Raw genomic sequence first — 19,895 nt, 5'->3', positions numbered from 1 at the left:
GTACGGTGGGAGAACTTACAGGAACGCCGGCTCCGCAATTTATTTCGGAATAATATGAGGTCAGCAAAGTCTGACAACCATTAACCCTTTGGTGACGTTCTCTCCTTGTCTTTCCTTGTGTGCAGGACGGGGCGACGACTCACGAAACAAACCTGCAATATGTAAACATGGCGGTTACGGCCTTCACGGAACACAAGATGGCGGAAAATGAGACCGAAGAAAATGGTGGTGACCAAGAGGCGGTGGTAATGAAGAGGAGGAGGAAGGAGGAGACTAAGCAGGAGGCTGGAGAGCCGTCCAGGGGGGGCGCTCCGCTCAGGCCGAGCCTTGTGCCTGTTTTACCTTCATTAACTAATGAGAGTGCCGGAAGAGAAGAGACAGAACCTGCGACGTCAGACGGCGAGATGGGCGCCATCACCAGTGACGAGCTGCTGGACTGTCTGGTGCACCCGCAGGTCATCACCTTGGTGGCTCAGCTCCTGGTCAACAGGAGGTTAGGAAATAGTTAACCACAAAACCAAACTTATTTTATTAAACCCGACACAGCGAAGGTCACAGACAAAGTGTCACACGGATGGTCTTGGCTGATAACAGAGGACAATAGCTGACGTCCTAGGCCAGATCCCAGGGCTCCTGCAGTGTCCGCAGATGGCTGCTCTCCATGTGTGGCCTGTCATGTGGAGGGTCCCCGGGCGCTGACGCCGCACATTGTCACGTCTTCTGAACATTTCCTACAAGGATCAGTCAGAGACGTCTTGTAGTGTCTGAGGGCCGAGCAGCAGAATATGACGTAACAAACTGCGGCAGGAGAAGAGGCGAGCGAAGACCCCGCACACTCATAGACTGTGTAATCCTTTATGTTTAGGGGTCAGAAGATGTTATAGAGAAAAATCAGAAGGAAAGTAACAAAAAGTTACAAGACGTCGTCCTATCGTCTTATAGGACTGACTGGTAGTCTCGTAGAACCTTGCCTTATTGTTCATCTCTCGTCTTGCAGGTTATGACCCCGCACATCACCCAGTCGGCTTCCTATGTGGGGCTGAGCTGCAGCAGACTGTACTCGGATGACACTCGGAGGGACCTGTAAGTGCCATCTTTTGTGCATTCACCTCTATGACGGCTTCCAAACCATTCCGTTATGGTGACACGGATAATATTGGAGATGTTCCTTTCCTTCTCCGTGTCATCGGAACGCATCAGAAGCCCCCACAGGTGTCACGGAATAAAAGAACGCACTTGGATCACACTCAGATGTCACCGACTGTATTCTATGAAAAACTCAGCCCCACATCAGACGCGCTCCGTTGTGTGAATGTAACAGTGCGTGCTATAGGTGTATCCAGACCATGTCTATGTGTTATTGATAATGTATGTAATGTATGCGGTATTAAGTCTCCATATATGTTTCTTGCAGGTTGTTTTTGGTTATAGCGTCTTCTCTATATGGTGCTGGTTATAGTGTGTGTGTGCTATATGTGTATAATCCAGTAATCCTCTATATGGTGCTGGTTATAGTGTGTACTATATGTGTATAATCCAGTAATCCTCTATATGGTGCTGGTTATACTGTATACTATATGTGTATAATCCAGTAATCCTCTATATGGTGCTGGTTATACTGTATACTATATGTGTATAATCCAGTAATCCTCTATATGGTGCTGGTTATAGTGTGTACTATATGTGTATAATCCAGTAATCCTCTATATGGTGCTGGTTATAGTGTGTACTATATGTGTATAATCCAGTAATCCTCTATATGGTGCTGGTTATAGTGTGTGTGTGCTATATGTGTATAATCCAGTAATCCTCTATATGGTGCTGGTTATACTGTGTACTATATGTGTATAATCCAGTAATCCTCTATATGGTGCTGGTTATAGTGTGTACTATATGTGTATAATCCAGTAATCCTCTATATGGTGCTGGTTATAGTATATACTCTATGTGTATAATCCAGTAATCCTCTATATGGTGCTGGTTATAGTGTGTACTATATGTGTATAATCCAGTAATCCTCTATATGGTGCTGGTTATACTGTGTACTATATGTGTATAATCCAGTAATCCTCTATATGGTGCTGGTTATACTGTATACTATATGTGTATAATCCAGTAATCCTCTATATGGTGCTGGTTATACTGTATACTATATGTGTATAATCCAGTAATCCTCTATATGGTGCTGGTTATAGTGTGTACTATATGTGTATTATCCAGTAATCCTCTATATGGTGCTGGTTATAGTGTGTACTATATGTGTATAATCCAGTAATCCTCTATATGGTGCTGGTTATAGTATATACTCTATGTGTATAATCCAGTAATCCTCTATATGGTGCTGGTTATACTGTGTACTATATGTGTATAATCCAGTAATCCTCTATATGGTGCTGGTTATAGTGTGTACTATATGTGTATAATCCAGTAATCCTCTATATGGTGCTGGTTATAGTGTGTACTATATGTGTATAATCCAGTAATCCTCTATATGGTGCTGGTTATAGTGTGTACTATATGTGTATAATCCAGTAATCCTCTATATGGTGCTGGTTATAGTGTATACTATATGTGTATAATCCAGTAATCCTCTATATGGTGCTGGTTATAGTGTGTACTATATGTGTATAATCCAGTAATCCTCTATATGGTGCTGGTTATACTGTGTACTATATGTGTATAATCCAGTAATCCTCTATATGGTGCTGGTTATAGTGTATACTATATGTGTATAATCCAGTAATCCTCTATATGGTGCTGGTTATAGTGTGTACTATATGTGTATAATCCAGTAATCCTCTATATGGTGCTGGTTATAGTGTGTACTATATGTGTATAATCCAGTAATCCTCTATATGGTGCTGGTTATAGTGTATGCTATATGTGTATAATCCAGTAATCCTCTATATGGTGCTGGTTATAGTGTGTACTATATGTGTATAATCCAGTAATCCTCTATATGGTGCTGGTTATACTGTATACTATATGTGTATAATCCAGTAATCCTCTATATGGTGCTGGTTATAGTGTGTGCTATATGTGTATAATCCAGTAATCCTCTATATGGTGCTGGTTATAGTGTGTACTATATGTGTATAATCCAGTAATCCTCTATATGGTGCTGGTTATACTGTATACTATATGTGTATAATCCAGTAATTCAGACAGGAAGAGGTTAAATCGGGCACAGCGCAGGGGACGTTTCGTGGCGGTGCAGTCATGCTGCTTCCTCGTCTGTGAACATTCGCCATTTCTTACGTAACGAATGTAAACTCTGTAGGTCGTTCATGTCGTGGACAGAAAACACAAAGTGTGATCAGCGCCCCCGCTGGGCCAAGGAGAGCAGCGCGCACTGCAGGACAGGCAGAAAGTATTTGCCCCCCTCCTTCCTTTTTATAGTCAACTTTATTGTCTCATTTTCAGAAAAAACTTAATACAAGAAAAAGTCGAGCGGAATCCACACAAAATACAGATCTTAAATACTAAGCAACACAAGTGGCGCCGCGTGAAAAAGTAATTGCCCCCTTAGTTACGCAGTCAACCAATTAGCCAAATGTATTTGACAATTGGGTTTAATTAGAGTTAATGCGCCCAGGTTTAATTACCGCCAGCCCGGTGGAATATAAACATCCCGTAATAGGAAGCAATGTAAAGAGGCCATAAAGTGCTGGTGTAAACAGTGCCACGTAGTGTTACCTCCATATAGTACCTGATAACGGCGTTATACAGCGCCCGTGTAATAGTGGAACACACAAACAGTATATACATTACTCCCCATATAATACTTCCATATAGTGCATTACATATCACCGTACAGTGAACACTTAACATTATGTATGTTCTCCGTGTAATACTACCATATAGTGCCGACATAATATTACCTTACATATGTACTGTCTCCATATAATACTGCCATACAGATCCATCCTTACATATTACTTAAATTAATCACATAACAGTACATCATAATACTGCCATATAGTACCTACTAGAGATGAGCGAACAGTGTTCAATGGAATTGGTATTCGATTGATTACCACGCGGCATATGCAGTAAAAATTTGTGTCCCCTCCCACCTTCTCTGGCGCCTTTTTTGCACCAATAACTGTGCAGGGGAGGTGGGACAGGAACTGCAACAACGGAGGCATCGAAAAAAATTGGAAAAACCCATTGGCTGCCGAAAACATGTGACCTCTCATTTATAACAATAGTGTCGGCCATCTTTGTCTCATTTTCGTTTTGGAGAGATAGGGAGAGCTTGGTCTCAGTGTGAGAAACATAAAGTGACCTGCCAAACATACAGCAGGGGGCGAGGACGTGGATGTGAGTATCCAGTTGGGTATCCAGTCCACAGTCCAGGTACTGGAGAGGGGCTGCCAGCGCCCAATTCACTCATCATCCTCCTCCCCAGCCTCTTCACCCTAATGTAATTGTTAAAAAATTAAATTTTTTTTTAATTTTAATCAATTTTTCATCGATACCCCCCAAGAGTCTGCAAAATAATGTTTTAGGGGTCACCCCAAGGGCCAAAAAATAAAACACTGCTGGTACAAGGCTCATCTCAACTGAAGGTCAAACAACACTGCTGGTGAATTCTGTTCCGTTCCAAAGTGTTTAGATTTGGCTCAGTCGCAGCTCCAGGACAGGCCTTGGAAGGGAAGGTTTCCTTTAGTGGCTCCATCTCAGCAGGAGGATGATGATGATGGTGATGATGATGGTGAAGCTTGGTTACATCTGGTGTCTGAAGGGAAAGTGGTTTCTGATCTACATGTAACGCACTGGAGCAGGTTGTTTGGACAATTAACACCTGATCAGACCCTGTATAGGTAATGTAGAGTCCGATATTAGAGGACCATTACCGCTAGTAGTGGCTGCAGCCAATTCTCCCCCTCTTCTAAATAAAAGTTACCCCCAGGACTTGATGCCAAAATGTGATCAATTGGACAGTCAAAATGAAGGTCAATGTCTGGGTCCTCAGTCCAATCCACTGCATCAGTCCCACACAATGATAGGGATGGTTCTGGAACCCCCGGGGCTAACACTCTGCTGGTGAAGGCTCTACTCACCCAAAGGGCCAAAAACTCTGCAGGTGGAGGCTGAAGTCACCCAAAGGGCCAAAAACTCTGCAGGTAGAGGCTGAAGTCACCTGAAGGGCCCCAATCTCTGCTGGAGCTCAGCTTAAGGGCCTGGAACTTTGTTTGGAAGGGCTCACCCCAAGGGCCATAAAAGTGAATTTTGGAAGGTCTCCCCACATCACACACACACCCACAATGACAGGTCAGGGGGGGACTGAAGGATTTCCCATTGTCTATTCCATCTGTGATTGTCATGGGTAATGTGATATAAAGGGGGGCTCAGTAATGTTTGTGGAGCTTACATTGGGGTTTGTGTCCCTCCATTTGGGGAGTAAAGAAAGTTTCCAGGTATTTTCCCCCCACTGTGATAGAGGTTGTAGTGAGTGTGTATAGTGTGTAGTTGTTAGGCTGTGATAGGGGGGTAATAGAGGGGCTTTGGGGTGTTAGATGCCCCCAGACATGCGCCCCCTGCTGGCCCAGTTACATTGCAGAGGTGTTGGCATCATTTCCTGGGGTGTCATAGTGGACTTGGTGACTCTCCTGAGGTGAATGGTGGGATCCCCTGAAACGAAGCATCTTCTCCCATAGACTATAATGGGGTTCCATATTCCTTCCAATAGTCCAATACTGAGCTGCTATTCATAACGAATATCGAATATTTCACTGTTCGCTCATCTCTAGTCCCCACATATTACCTCGTCTACATAACAGTATATACTGTATATTCCCTTTGTGATGCCGCTATACAGTGCATGTCATTATCGTGCTGTACTGATATAATACTGCCATACAGTACCCAATATCAGTGCTGTAGTATTTGCACTATGCCCATATAGCATTACTAGGCAGTGATTTCTAGTCTCTGACCTGAGGGATCGATGTCCTTCTAGACTGGGGGTGGTGCCGGTTCTGGTTACCCCTTGTTCTGTCGCTATAATCCGGGTGCCGGTTCTGGTTGCCCCTTGTTCTGACGCTATAATCCGGGTGCCGGTTCTGGTTACCCCTTGTTCTGACCCTATAATCCGGGTGCCGGTTCTGGTTACCCCTTGTTCTGACCCTATAATCCGGGTGACGGTTCTGGTTACCCCTTGTTCTGACGCTATAATCCGGGTGCCAGTTCTGGTTACCCCTTGTTCTGACGCTATAATCTGGGTGCCGGTTCTGGTTACCCCTTGTTCTGACGCTATAAATGGGTGCCGGTTCTGGTTGCCCCTTGTTCTGACGCTATAATCCGGGTGCCGGTTCTGGTTGCCCCTTGTTCTGACGCTATAATCCGGGTGCCGGTTCTGGTTACCCCTTGTTCTGACGCTATAATCCGGGTGCCGGTTCTGGTTACCCCTTGTTCTGACGCTATAATCCGGGTGCCGGTTCTGGTTGCCCCTTGTTCTGACGCTATAATCCGGGTGCCGGTTCTGGTTGCCCCTTGTTCTGACGCTATAATCCGGGTGCCGGTTCTGGTTGCCCCTTGTTCTGACGCTATAATCCGGGTGCCGGTTCTGGTTGCCCCTTGTTCTGACGCTATAATCCGGGTGCCGGTTCTGGTTACCCCTTGTTCTGACGCTATAATCCGGGTGCCGGTTCTGGTTACCCCTTGTTCTGACCCTATAATCCGGGTGACGGTTCTGGTTACCCCTTGTTCTGACGCTATGATCTGGGTGACGGTTCTGGTTACCCCTTGTTCTGACGCTATAATCCGGGTGCCTGTTCTGGTTGCCCCTTGTTCTGACGCTATAATCCGGGTGACGGTTCTGGTTGCCCCTTGTTCTGACGCTATAATCCGGGTGCCGGTTCTGGTTACCCCTTGTTCTGACGCTATAATCCGGGTGCCGGTTCTGGTTACCCCTTGTTCTGACGCTATAATCCGGGTGCCGGTTCTGGTTGCCCCTTGTTCTGACGCTATAATCCGGGTGCCGGTTCTGGTTGCCCCTTGTTCTGACGCTATAATCCGGGTGCCGGTTCTGGTTGCCCCTTGTTCTGACGCTATAATCCGGGTGCCGGTTCTGGTTGCCCCTTGTTCTGACGCTATAATCCGGGTGCCGGTTCTGGTTACCCCTTGTTCTGACGCTATAATCCGGGTGCCGGTTCTGGTTACCCCTTGTTCTGACCCTATAATCCGGGTGACGGTTCTGGTTACCCCTTGTTCTGACGCTATGATCTGGGTGCCGGTTCTGGTTACCCCTTGTTCTGACTCTATGATCTGGGTGCCGGTTCTGGTTGCCCCTTGTTCTGACGCTATAATCTGGGTCACGGTTCTGGTTGCCCCTTGTTCTGACGCTATAATCCGGGTGCCGGTTCTGGTTACCCCTTGTTCTGACCCTATAATCCGGGTGACGGTTCTGGTTACCCCTTGTTCTGACGCTATAATCTGGGTGCCGGTTCTGGTTGCCCCTTGTTCTGACGCTATGATCTGGGTGCCGGTTCTGGTTGCCCCTTGTTCTGACGCTATGATCTGGGTGCCGGTTCTGGTTGCCCCTTGTTCTGACGCTATGATCTGGGTGCCGGTTCTGGTTGCCCCTTGTTCTGACGCTATAATCCGGGTGTCGGTTCTGGTAGCCCCTTGTTCTGACGCTATAATCTGGGTCACGGTTCTGGTTGCCCCTTGTTCTGACGCTATAATCCGGGTGCCGGTTCTGGTTGCCCCTTGTTCTGACGCTATAATCCGGGTGCCGGTTCTGGTTACCCCTTGTTCTGACCCTATAATCCGGGTGACGGTTCTGGTTACCCCTTGTTCTGACGCTATAATCTGGGTGCCGGTTCTGGTAGCCCCTTGTTCTGACGCTATAATCCGGGTGCCGGTTCTGGTTGCCCCTTGTTCTGACGCTATAATCCGGGTGCCGGTTCTGGTTGCCCCTTGTTCTGACGCTATAATCTGGGTGCCGGTTCTGGTTGCCCCTTGTTCTGACGCTATAATCCGGGTGCCGGTTCTGGTTACCCCTTGTTCTGACCCTATAATCCGGGTGCCGGTTCTGGTTACCCCTTGTTCTGATGCTATAATCTGGGTGCCGGTTCTGGTTACCCCTTGTTCTGATGCTATAATCCGGGTGCCGGTTCTGGTTGCCCCTTGTTCTGTCGCTATAATCCGGGTGCCGGTTCTGGTAGCCCCTTGTTCTGACGCTATAATCTGGGTCACGGTTCTGGTTACCCCTTGTTCTGACGCTATAATCTGGGTCACGGTTCTGGTTGCCCCTTGTTCTGACGCTATAATCCGGGTGCCGGTTCTGGTTGCCCCTTGTTCTGACGCTATAATCCGGGTGCCGGTTCTGGTTACCCCTTGTTCTGACGCTATAATCCGGGTGCCGGTTCTGGTTACCCCTTGTTCTGACGCTATAATCTGGGTGCCGGTTCTGGTTACCCCTTGTTCTGACGCTATAATCCGGGTGCCGGTTCTGGTTACCCCTTGTTCTGACGCTATAATCCGGGTGCCGGTTCTGGTTACCCCTTGTTCTGACGCTATAATCCGGGTGCCGGTTCTGGTTACCCCTTGTTCTGACGCTATAATCCGGGTGCCGGTTCTGGTTACCCCTTGTTCTGACGCTATAATCTGGGTGCCGGTTCTGGTTACCCCTTGTTCTGACGCTATAATCTGGGTGCCGGTTCTGGTTACCCCTTGTTCTGACGCTATAATCCGGGTCACGGTTTCCTGGACGGCGCAGACATTGTTTCTAATTCACATACAAATGTTATCGGATCCTGACCGCGGAGCGGCGGCTGCAGAACTTTCCGTCTCTGGATCTTGGCAATCGCTGACACCGCAGTTTTTTGCCAGGTTTGATATGTTTTTGAGACAATAAATCTTCTTTAAATCAATTGGCGCAGAGACGAGCCCAACGCCCAACGCAGCAGCCGTGATTGATGGGCCGTGGATTGTTACAGGACAGAAACGGAGATCTGACGCCATAAATCAGAGCTCAAAAACAAAATTGTCTCTTCATATTCATGCAAAACACTAACACAGATGGAACCATGACAGCGTCTGCCAGGAGTGATGACCTGAGGGAACGGACCAGATGCACTGCCAGGAGTGATGACGTGAGGGAACGGACCAGATGCACTGCCAGGAGTGATAACCTGCAGAGAACGGACCAGATGCACTGCCAGGAGTGATAACCTGCAGAGAATGGACCAGATGCACTGCCAGGAGTGATAACCTGCAGAGAATGGACCAGATGCACTGCCAGGAGTGATGACTTGAGGGAACGGACCAGATGCACTGCCAGGAGTGATGACCCGAGGGAACGGGCCAGATTCATTGCCAGGAGTGATGACCTGAGGGAACGGACCAGATGCATTGCCAGGAGTGATGACCTGAGGAGAACGGACCAGATGCACTGCCAGGAGTGATGACCTGAGGGAACGGACCAGATGCACTGCCAGGAGTGATGACGTGAGGGAACGGACCAGATGCACTGCCAGGAGTGATAACCTGCAGAGAACGGACCAGATGCACTGCCAGGAGTGATAACCTGCAGAGAATGGACCAGATGCACTGCCAGGAGTGATAACCTGCAGAGAATGGACCAGATGCACTGCCAGGAGTGATGACTTGAGGGAACGGACCAGATGCACTGCCAGGAGTGATGACCCGAGGGAACGGGCCAGATTCATTGCCAGGAGTGATGACCTGAGGGAACGGACCAGATGCATTGCCAGGAGTGATGACCTGAGGAGAACGGACCAGATGCACTGCCAGGAGTGATGACCTGAGGGAACGGACCAGATGCACTGCCAGGAGTGATGACCTGAGGGAACGGACCAGATGCACTGCCAGGAGTGATGACCTGAGGAGAACGGACCAGATGCACTGCCAGGAGTGATGACCTGAGGGAACGGACCAGATTCATTGCCAGGAGTGATGACCTGAGGGAACGGACCAGATGCACTGCCAGGAGTGATGACCGGAGGGAACGGGCCAGATGCACTGCCAGGAGTGATGACCGGAGGGAACGGACCAGATGCACTGCCAGGAGTGATGACCGGAGGGAACGGACCAGATGCACTGCCAGGAGTGATGACCCGAGGGAACGGACCAGATGCACTGCCAGGAGTGATGACCCGAGGGAACGGACCAGATGCACTGCCAGGAGTGATGACCCGAGGGAACGGACCAGATGCACTGCCAGGAGTGATGACCTGCAGAGAACGGACGAGATGCACTGCCAGGAGTGATGACCTGCAGAGAACGGACCAGATGCACTGCCAGGAGTGATGACCTGCAGAGAACGGACCAGATGCACTGCCAGGAGTGATGACCTGCAGAGAACGGACCAGATGCACTGCCAGGAGTGATGACCTGCAGAGAATGGACCAGATGCACTGCCAGGAGTGATAACCTGCAGAGAATGGACCAGATGCACTGCCAGGAGTGATGACCCGAGGGAACGGACCAGATGCACTGCCAGGAGTGATGACCCGAGGGAACGGACCAGATGCACTGCCAGGAGTGATGACCTGCAGAGAATGGACCAGATGCACTGCCAGGAGTGATGACCTGCAGAGAATGGACCAGATGCACTGCCAGGAGTGATGACCCGAGGGAACGGACCAGATGCACTGCCAGGAGTGATGACCCGAGGGAACGGACCAGATGCACTGCCAGGAGTGATGACCCGAGGGAACGGACCAGATGCACTGCCAGGAGTGATAACCCGAGGGAACGGACCAGATGCACTGCCAGGAGTGATGACCCGAGGGAACGGACCAGATGCACTGCCAGGAGTGATGACCCGAGGGAACGGACCAGATGCACTGCCAGGAGTGATGAGCTGCAGAGAATGGACCAGATGCACTGCCAGGAGTGATGACCTGGGGACACGCACTAGATGGTCTTTTGCAATAGTGCATCGGTGGGGCACTATATCACCTTGTACAGAGGGCAGGGTGCAGTACCCCTTATACCCTGCACAGTTGGGGGCACTATATTACCTTGTACAGAGGGCAGGTTGCAGTACCCCTTATACTCTGCACAGTAGGGGGCACTATATTACCCTGTACAGAGGGCAGGGTGCAGTACCCTATATCCTGCACAGTAGGGGGCACTATATTACCTTGTACAGAGGGCAGGGTGCAGTACCCCTTATACCCTGCACAGTTGGGGGCACTATATTACCCTGTACAGAGGGCAGGGTGCAGTACCCTATATCCTGCACAGTAGGGGGCACTATATTACCCTGTACAGAGGGCAGGGTGCAGTACCCTATATCCTGCACAGTAGGGGGCACTATATTACCTTGTACAGAGGGCAGGGTGCAGTACCCCTTATACCCTGCACAGTTGGGGGCACTATATTACCCTGTACAGAGGGCAGGGTGCAGTACCCTATATCCTGCACAGTAGGGGGCACTATATTACCCTGTACAGAGGGCAGGGTGCAGTACCCCTTATACCCTGCACAGTTGGGGGCGCTGCTGTCTCTCTCTTTTCAGAAGAGCTCATGAGCCGCTTTCCTTCTACCTCTGTGCGGAGCTTGTGATCTTTCCTTCACCTCGGCTGAAGATTTGTCGCTGTATCGCAGTGCGGCCGTAACCTCATTGTGTAATGGTCTTTATTAGCTGATTCATGGAGGCCGCTGAGGATACGGCCGGGGTTAATAGGAAACCCAATTTGTGTCTGGATGAGGGATTCTCAGCGGCGGTGAGGACAGCGGGACGCCGGGCAGTGCCGACTATTATTGCTGCACCATTGTAATGTGTTTGTGGCGGCCTCGGGGGCCTCTGCCTGACAGTCGTAGCCCCCTCCCCTCCCCGCCAGTGGGGTGCACTTACTGCTGGGATCGGGGGGCTCCGGCAGCCCCTATAGAAATGTAACCCCCCCCTACAGATCTGCAGAACACGAGAGAAATCCGAATCCAAAGGATTTACTGAATTAATATAAAAAATACAACAAGAAGGAAAAACTTTCCATAAGGTGCGATGTGCGGAGTATAGTACAGGGGGGGCTAGAGTACCCGAAATATAAAGCGCCCCAAGGTCAGAGGGGCAAAAACCAGCAACCCTGAGGAAGGAGGAGGATTGTCAGCAAAAGTGCAAAGGTCAAGGGGGCAACAGGGGAGACCTGGAGGGGGGGGGGGGGGGGGGAGAAACCAACATGGCCCAATACATCACATAACTCGTGACATCTGCTGAGTAGGAAATGACTGGACATCGAGGCAATCATTTATCGCCATTGTATCAGGTTAGGGGGGGGGGGGGGATCTCCTGGTTAGGACCCCTACTCCCCTAATATCAGACCATAAGGGTATAGTGGGAGCGGAAAGATGTAGGGAATAAGGTGGGGGTGAAAGTGAGACCCTGAATGCAGAAAATCTCAGACACGTAAGGAAGTGGCGAGCGTCTTACAGCTAAATGTGCAGGGCGAGAAGTCCTGGCCGGGGACCAAAGGTGTAAAGTAACAATGGGAAGCGCTGCAGGGCGAGAAGAAGGTGATAACAATGAGAACAAACAGAACCCGGGCGCACACACAGCGGGGGAGGGGAGTCATCTCCAGGTAAACCCCAGGGCTGAAACTGAAAAGGTTCCTAAAAATGTGGGAAATCTGTAGGTGAGGGGGACACGGGGTACAATAACTATGAATGCGCTGCCTACCCTGCTGAGACCCTCTTGTGCCCCTGTTTTTCGGGAGAATCCACAGACACTTCTGGATCTGACGAGAAGGAGAGTCCATGAAATCTGTAACAAGTCACACACAGCACAAATGATGCAGATTTATTATTTATTTATTTTTTGGCCAAATTTAAACAGCGCAAAAAATCTGTGGTTATTGACCCGCGGCCGGATTGACAGCGAATCAATTCTGTCCGTACAGCGGGAAAAATCCAAGGTGAATCCGCAGCAACGAGCCGGAGAAAATCCACAAGTAATGAAAGAAGAGTCTGACAAGGATCTGCTGTAGAATTTGTGATAAAACCACAGCAGAGTTTTTCTTGTATGTGCGGAGTCTCCTAAGATATTGCACCATAGTGTGTGTGTGTGTGTGTGTGTATACAGTATATATGTGTGTGTGTGTAATTATATATATATATACACAGTGCAGACCAATAGTTTGGCCAGACCTTCTCACTCGCAGAGTTTTCTGTATTTCCATGACTGACAATTGTAGATCACACTGAGGCATCAAAACTCAGAAGTCAGACATGTGGGATTATAGACTTACCAAACAGTGCGACACAACGGACAATCTGTCTTCTATTCTCGCTACCTTTTGCTTTGATTCCTGCTTTGCACACTCTTGGCATTCTCTTGATAAGCTTCATGAAGTAGGCAACGGGAATGGTCTTCCAACAGTCTTGAAGGAGTTCCCAGAGATGCTTAGCACTTGTTAGCCCTTTTGCCTTCACTCTGTGCTCCAGCTCACCACAAACCATCTCGCTTGGGTTCAGGTCTGGTGACTGTGGAGGCCGGGTCATCTGGTGTAGCCCCCCATCACTCTCCTTCTTGGTCACATAGCCCTTACACAGCCTGGAGGTGTTTGGGGTCATTGTCCTGTTGGTCCAACTAAATGCAAACCTGATGGAATAGCATGCCGCAAGATGCTGTGGTAGCCATGCTGGTTCAGTATAAATCCCCAACAGTGTCCCCAGCTTGGCCCCCTCACCATCACACCTCCTCCTCCATGCTTCACGGTGGGGACCAGGCATGTAGCGTCCACCCGTTCACCTTTTCTGTGTCGCACAAAGACACGGGGGTTGGAACCAAAGATCTCAGATTTGGACTCATCACTCCTTGGCACAGATTCCCACTGGTCTAATGTCCATTCCTTGTGGTCTCTTCTGCTTGTTGCCGGTCCTTAGCAGTGGTTTTCTAGCAGCTATTTTACCATGAAGGCGGCTGCTGCACAAAGTCTCCTCTTACCAGTTGTTGTAGAGATGTGTCTGCTGCTAGACCTCTGTGTGGCATTGACCTGCTCTCTAATCTGAGCTGCTGTTAACCTGCGATTTCTGAGGCTGGTGACTCGGATGAACTTATCCTCCGCAGCAGAGGTGACTCTTGGTCTTCCATTCCTGGGGCGGTCCTTATCCTTCGCAGCAGAGGTGACTCTTGGTCTTCCTTTCCTGGGGCGGTCCTTATCCTCCGCAGCAGAGGTGACTCTTGGTCTTCCATTCCTGGGGTGGTCCTCATCCTCTGCAGCAGAGGTGACTCTTGGTCTTCCTTTCCTGGGGCGGTCCTTATCCTCTGCAGCAGAGGTGACTCTTGGTCTTCCTTGGTCCTCATGTCAGCCAGTTTCTTTGTAGCGCTTGATCGTTTTTGCAACTGCACTTGGAGACACTTTCAAAGTTTTCCCAATTTTTCAGACTGATTGACCTTCATTTCTTAAAGTAATGGTGGCCATTCGTTTTTCTTTACTTAGCTGCTTATTTCTAAGAGTCTATTCAGTCGGACTATCAACTGTGTATCCACCTGACTTCTGCACAACACAACTGATGGTCCCAACCCCATTTATAAGGCAAGAAATCCCACTCATTACACCTGACAGGGCACACCTGTGAAGTGAGAACCATTCCCGGTGACTACCTCATGAAGCTCATCAAGAGAATGCCAAGAGTGTGCAAAGCAGGAATCAAAGCAAAAGGAAGCGAGAACAGAAGACAGATTGTCCGTTGTGTCGCACTGTTTGGTAAGTCTATAATCCCACATGTCTGACTTCTGAGTTTTGATGCCTTCAGTGTGATCTACAATTGTCATAGTCATGGAAATACAGAAAACTCACAGAATGAGAAGGCGTGGCCAGACTTTTGGTTTGTACTGTATATATATTGTATATATGTTGTGAATGTAAACATTGGAGCACTTCGCTGTCTATGGGATGATGTTACTTTGTATCACTGCAGGTAATGTATCGCACCTGAATGCAGTTCCAGATCTGGGCCCAGCAATGCAGTGTCCCCCAGTTATCTGTGCCCTGGTCTCTGCACCTGTGAGTTATGACGTAGTCTACATATCAGGTGTCACCCCAGATCACTTCACTCCTCTCCTGAAATACTCTGTGCTGCTGGGGACTCTGCTCCTTCTGCTATGAGAGGAATTGGAGCACAAAGCAAATGAGAAGTCTGAGGATTTCTATGGCACGGGGCTGCTTTGCATATTGCAGGATGATGTATAATATTTGGAGCGTTGCAGCCTCGGAGCTGAACTCGGAGTTCAGTAATAAATAATGGACTTTGCTCTGTTGTTTATTCCATCACTGAGATCAGACAGGAGGCAATTTCTCCAAAATGTCTTCTCTCTGCGCCGAGAACCATCGCTCTAATTAACGTCTGAGGGTTCGTTGCATTGTGCGCAGCCTCCAGGAGTTAAATACGACCTTTCCGTGCGGTCAGTTTGATTTATTAAAATATTGTTGTTCCAGGATGACGAGTTGCCGGCAGATTTATGAGGCCGATATTCTAATTACATCTCCTAGCGACCAAATGTAAATCCCGAGCGCTGCAAACAAGAAGCTGCATATTAAGTGCGCCGGACTAAGCGCAGAGTTCATGGAAATCTAATGGATGGGGAGACGGTTCATTATAAACACGACGTGTCGCTGGGATTTCAGCTCAACTCCCAGGACGCTCGCCGGCTGCTAATATCTGGGGGCACTTAGTGAAAGCTTTGCAGCACTGCCACAAAGCACCACAGTCCCCACTCTCAGGGGAGTAGAAGGGGCAGATAGTTCCAAGAACATTTCCTAGATCTTGTGCGCAATTTTAGTAAATGGGATGAAAACCGCCAGAGTGTACGTATAACTCCGCCAGTGCCCAGTGTGACCGGGGCCGTATCCTTCTATATATCCTCCCCCCGCGCTGGGATCCATTGTCCTTCTAATAACATTGCACAGTTGTGAACAGTTCTGATATTCTGTGTTTATTAATAAACAATACAATGTATCACAGTATTTACTATAATGTACATGATTTACGGCCCACGGGATTCCGACCGCAGCCTTGGAGTGTTCACTCGTATGCTGAGACCGGACGTATACGTTGCAGAAAACCCCCGATACAGGTGCACAAAGTCCGCAGCAGGAATAAACACAACACATGGTGCAGATTGTCGCAGATTTTGTGCAGTTTGTCGCAGATTTCACACTTTGTATTACTGAGGATTTGTGTTTGTGCCTGAGGTCAGTTGATGCTGCAGATTTTGTGCAACGTGGATGGAACATGTTGTAAAATACAGCAGATTATCTTCAACATATACGTCCTGTGTGAACACACCCAAAGAACAGACGGCATGCTACACTCCTCCGATTAAGGGGACAGTACATGACACAGACATCGCCTTTATTTGCCCCCCTGTGCTCTGATTGTTTGTGCTTATAAAGTGCTGTACATCGGAGACGCAATAGAGACGTCCCGGCCGATTGTCAATTCAATATCAAGTTCATCAGAAGGAACAGAAAAGAAGAATCTGCGTGTAGGATGGACGCGGTAAATACGTGCGCCGTTACTAAATGTCACAGGGCGGCGACAGCGCAGACCGATGCCAATGAGTGGAACAGACTCTATGATATTGCCCCATAATACGTAATAATGCCCCGGCGCCCCATAAGCTTCTTTTGTCCTTTGCCCTCTAGATCTTGGTCTTCTTCTCCTCCATGTTGGCATCTGAGGTCATTTCGTAGAAGTTTGGCACCACCTTCTTCTCATCGTCTATGTCAGCCTTCTCGTCTTCTTCCTTCAAGTCATCGAGGTTTACAGGAACAAAGAAATAGCCCATAATGGCAAAGATGATGGCGACGGCGATCAGAAGTGCGGCAAAGAGGATAAACTCCGCCCACTGCAGGTAAGAAGCATATGGTCATACATGAACTAGACATACGTGCTCGTTCACATACATGTCAGCAGACGTGAGGTCTTAGTGACTCTCCAGATCTTAGGGCTCAGGTCAGGATTGGTGAAGGTTCAGGGTCTTATAGATGGCGCCGTACGTTACCGGCGAGTCATGGCATCTATGTGTCTATACAAGTGAAGGATTTAAGGTCCCCGCAGGGTTGTGGCTTCTTACCTGCTCCAAGGATCCGGCCTGCGCGACAATCAGCACAATCACATTGCCAAAGGCGACGGTCAGCAACCACCCGGCCTGGAGGACGGACTTCATACTGGCTGGAGCCTGGGGGGGAGGGGGAGAAGGTCACAGGTCACTCATCTATGCTGGACGACACCGGGGATCACATACTATTACACTGACAACACTATCAAGTCCTAAAATTCACCAAAACTGCAGGTCATGTGACTCGCCCGACACTTGTCCTTGGATGTGGCGAACGCGCAAATGTTCGTTATATAAATAATATGGTAAAATGATATAGTGACGAGAATGATGGATGTGGGAAAGTGAGCAAAATGTTTTAACCCCTTCATACTCTGAAAGAGGGGAATAGAAAGGGGCGTTTCTTTATAACGCAGGGGCCACATTTAAGCAGCACCAGAAACCGCGCCGTGTGCCAAAAAGAAATGACCGGCAAGAAATTTCCCAATCCTCATAAGTCACTTGGTTCATTGACAGCCGAGTATTGACATTGTTATTTAAGTGGCACTGGATGTAGGAACAGGCGACACTTTCTCCCCAGATGGAGAGCTCACTTGCGCGCCAAAATTCATTACGCGTTAGATGACGTAAAACAGATTTTTTTTTTTTTTTGCAGCAGACGCGATACAAAGCAAATACGACCCAGCGCACGGCTCGATAGTGAGGGCGCCAAAGCATGGCCGAGCAAATAGGAAATGAGATGTCGTGAAATAATACGGTTAGCGAATGAGCCCCTCTGTCAGGAGCGGCAGCCGACACCCCATCTGCAGCGCCGGGGGGGACAGAACGTACAGGGCCCATTCTGTGAGCGTGCAGGGGGCCCTCATGTATTTCCATCTGGGGCCCCCGCCCAACACTGTCAGGGCTCCTCCTGGACATTACCTGGGAATATGAGAACTCCAGACCCGTGACAGAAAACATGACTTCTCCGGCACTGATCAGGAAGTATTGCGGGATCTGCCACGCAACGTGGAAACTGTTTGCTGGGATGTCGTTTACCACGACGGCTGTAATCTTGTCACCCCTAATCTGGAGAGAAGAACGATAAGGAATCATGTCAGTGTAATATACAGGGGGCGGCAGACATGTCTACATACAAGTGCATGCACTCAGAGTAACCTCATAGCCTCTGCATAGGAAGTGCAGCTCTGAAGCACAAGCTGCTGCATTAGGGACGTACTGTGCAGACAGTGTAAGAGAATAGAGAGGAGCAGAAAATACCGAATATGAGGTTATATTGGAACAATACGGTGCAACTTCTGTGTCCTTGCACTTACACAATGAGATCAGGGTCACCTACCTCTGTTAGTACAGCCGTGTACGCCCCGCCGAAATCCAGCAGTCCCAGGTCTATGGTGTAGTCAGCTGAACCAATATAAGCATTTACACTAATTCTGCAAAAAGAAGGCAATGACTCAGGGGCGGCAGAGAGAGGAGGCACGCTGTCACTTTAAGATTGTTTCCATACATTGAGTACAGGGACAGTCATAGGGCCGCTTATCCCGAAATAGCATCACAGCATAGAAGATAGCGGACCGTCAGAAAGTGAGACGCTGCGACAGCACCCGATGTAGGGTCACAGTCACTACCGGGCCCTGGAGGCTGATGGGGCCCAAAGGCCGCATTACAGGATAACAAATCCCCAGTATTAGACATGACACATGAGAAATGGGGCCCCGGAGCTTCCAGTTACACCTCTGACCCAATGGACTCCTTAGTTATTAGTTGAGAGCGTTTCATTGTGTACGAGGGGCGACCAAACACCCCACAGGGAGGTCTACTCAGAAAGGAGCCTGAAGAGGGGCAGTGATGTCAGACTAGAGGCCGAACTCTACGCCAGATTCATGAAACCGCTTCAGACACTGATAAATCTGGTGCAATATAAGTTACCCCGGCTCATCCCTCGTACCCTGACACATCCTTCATACCCTGGCACATCCTTCGTACCCTGGCACATCCCTCGTACCCCGGCACTTCCCTCGTACCCCGGCACATCCCTCGTACCCTGACACATCCTTCATACCCTGGCACATCCCTCGTACCCCGGCTCATCCCTCGTACCCCGGCACTTCCCTCGTACCCCGGCACATCCCTCGTACCCTGGCACATCCCTCATACCCTGGCACATCCCTCGTACCCTGGCACATTCTTCGTACCCCAGCTCTTCCCTTGTACCCTGACACATCCCTCGTACCCTGGCACATCCCTCGTACCCCGGCTCATCCCTCGTACCCCGGCTCATCCCTCGTACCCCGGCACATCCCTCGTACCCCGGCTCATCCCTCGTACCCCGGCTCATCCCTCGTACCCCGGCTCATCCCTCGTACCCCGGCACATCCCTCGTACCCCGGCACATCCCTCGTACCCCGGCACTCCCTCGTACCCCGGCTCATCCCTCGTACCCCGGCACATCCCTCGTACCCCGGCTCATCCCTCGTACCCCGGCTCATCCCTCGTACCCCGGCTCATCCCTCGTACCCCGGCACATCCCTCGTACCCCGGCACATCCCTCGTACCCCGGCACTCCCTCGTACCCCGGCTCATCCCTCGTACCCCGGCACATCCCTCGTACCCCGGCTCATCCTTCGTACCCCGGCTCATCCCTCGTACCCCGGCTCTTCCCTCGTACCCCGGCTCATCCCTCGTACCCCGGCACTTCCCTCGTACCCCGGCACTTCCCTCGTACCCCGGCTCTTCCCTCGTACCCCGGCACATCCCTCGTACCCCGGCTCTTCCCTCGTACCCCGGCACATCCCTCGTACCCCGGCACATCCCTCGTACCCCGGCACATCCCTCGTACCCCGGCTCTTCCCTC

At 49.7% G+C, this 19,895-nt stretch overlaps 3 protein-coding genes across 3 annotated transcripts in view; 1 reads left to right on the top strand and 2 right to left on the bottom strand.

Moving 5' to 3' along the window:
• Positions 1 to 524, top strand: part of HSPBAP1 (HSPB1 associated protein 1) — a 32,854-nt gene extending 32,330 nt beyond the window's left edge. The window contains exon 8 of the mRNA XM_075284721.1: positions 126 to 524. Coding sequence (XP_075140822.1) covers positions 126 to 509 — 384 coding nt within the window. The 3' untranslated portion in view covers positions 510 to 524. The remainder of the gene's footprint in view (positions 1 to 125) is intronic.
• EAF2 (ELL associated factor 2) overlaps positions 1 to 19,895 on the bottom strand; it is a 361,203-nt gene that overhangs the window by 203,664 nt on the left and 137,644 nt on the right. The gene's annotated exons all lie outside the window — the stretch shown is intronic.
• SLC15A2 (solute carrier family 15 member 2) overlaps positions 15,931 to 19,895 on the bottom strand; it is a 65,441-nt gene continuing 61,476 nt past the window's right edge. The window contains exons 20-23 of the mRNA XM_075285823.1: positions 18,381 to 18,474; positions 17,963 to 18,109; positions 17,057 to 17,161; positions 15,931 to 16,828 (exon numbers count right to left, since the gene is read on the bottom strand). Of these exons, the coding sequence (XP_075141924.1) occupies positions 16,622 to 16,828; positions 17,057 to 17,161; positions 17,963 to 18,109; positions 18,381 to 18,474 (553 nt within the window). The 3' untranslated portion in view covers positions 15,931 to 16,621. The remainder of the gene's footprint in view (positions 16,829 to 17,056; positions 17,162 to 17,962; positions 18,110 to 18,380; positions 18,475 to 19,895) is intronic.

This window comes from Leptodactylus fuscus, chromosome 8, assembly GCF_031893055.1.
Source record: "Leptodactylus fuscus isolate aLepFus1 chromosome 8, aLepFus1.hap2, whole genome shotgun sequence".
Classification (NCBI taxonomy): Eukaryota; Metazoa; Chordata; class Amphibia; order Anura; family Leptodactylidae; genus Leptodactylus; species Leptodactylus fuscus.
This window is presented reverse-complemented; position numbering and strand designations above follow the sequence as displayed.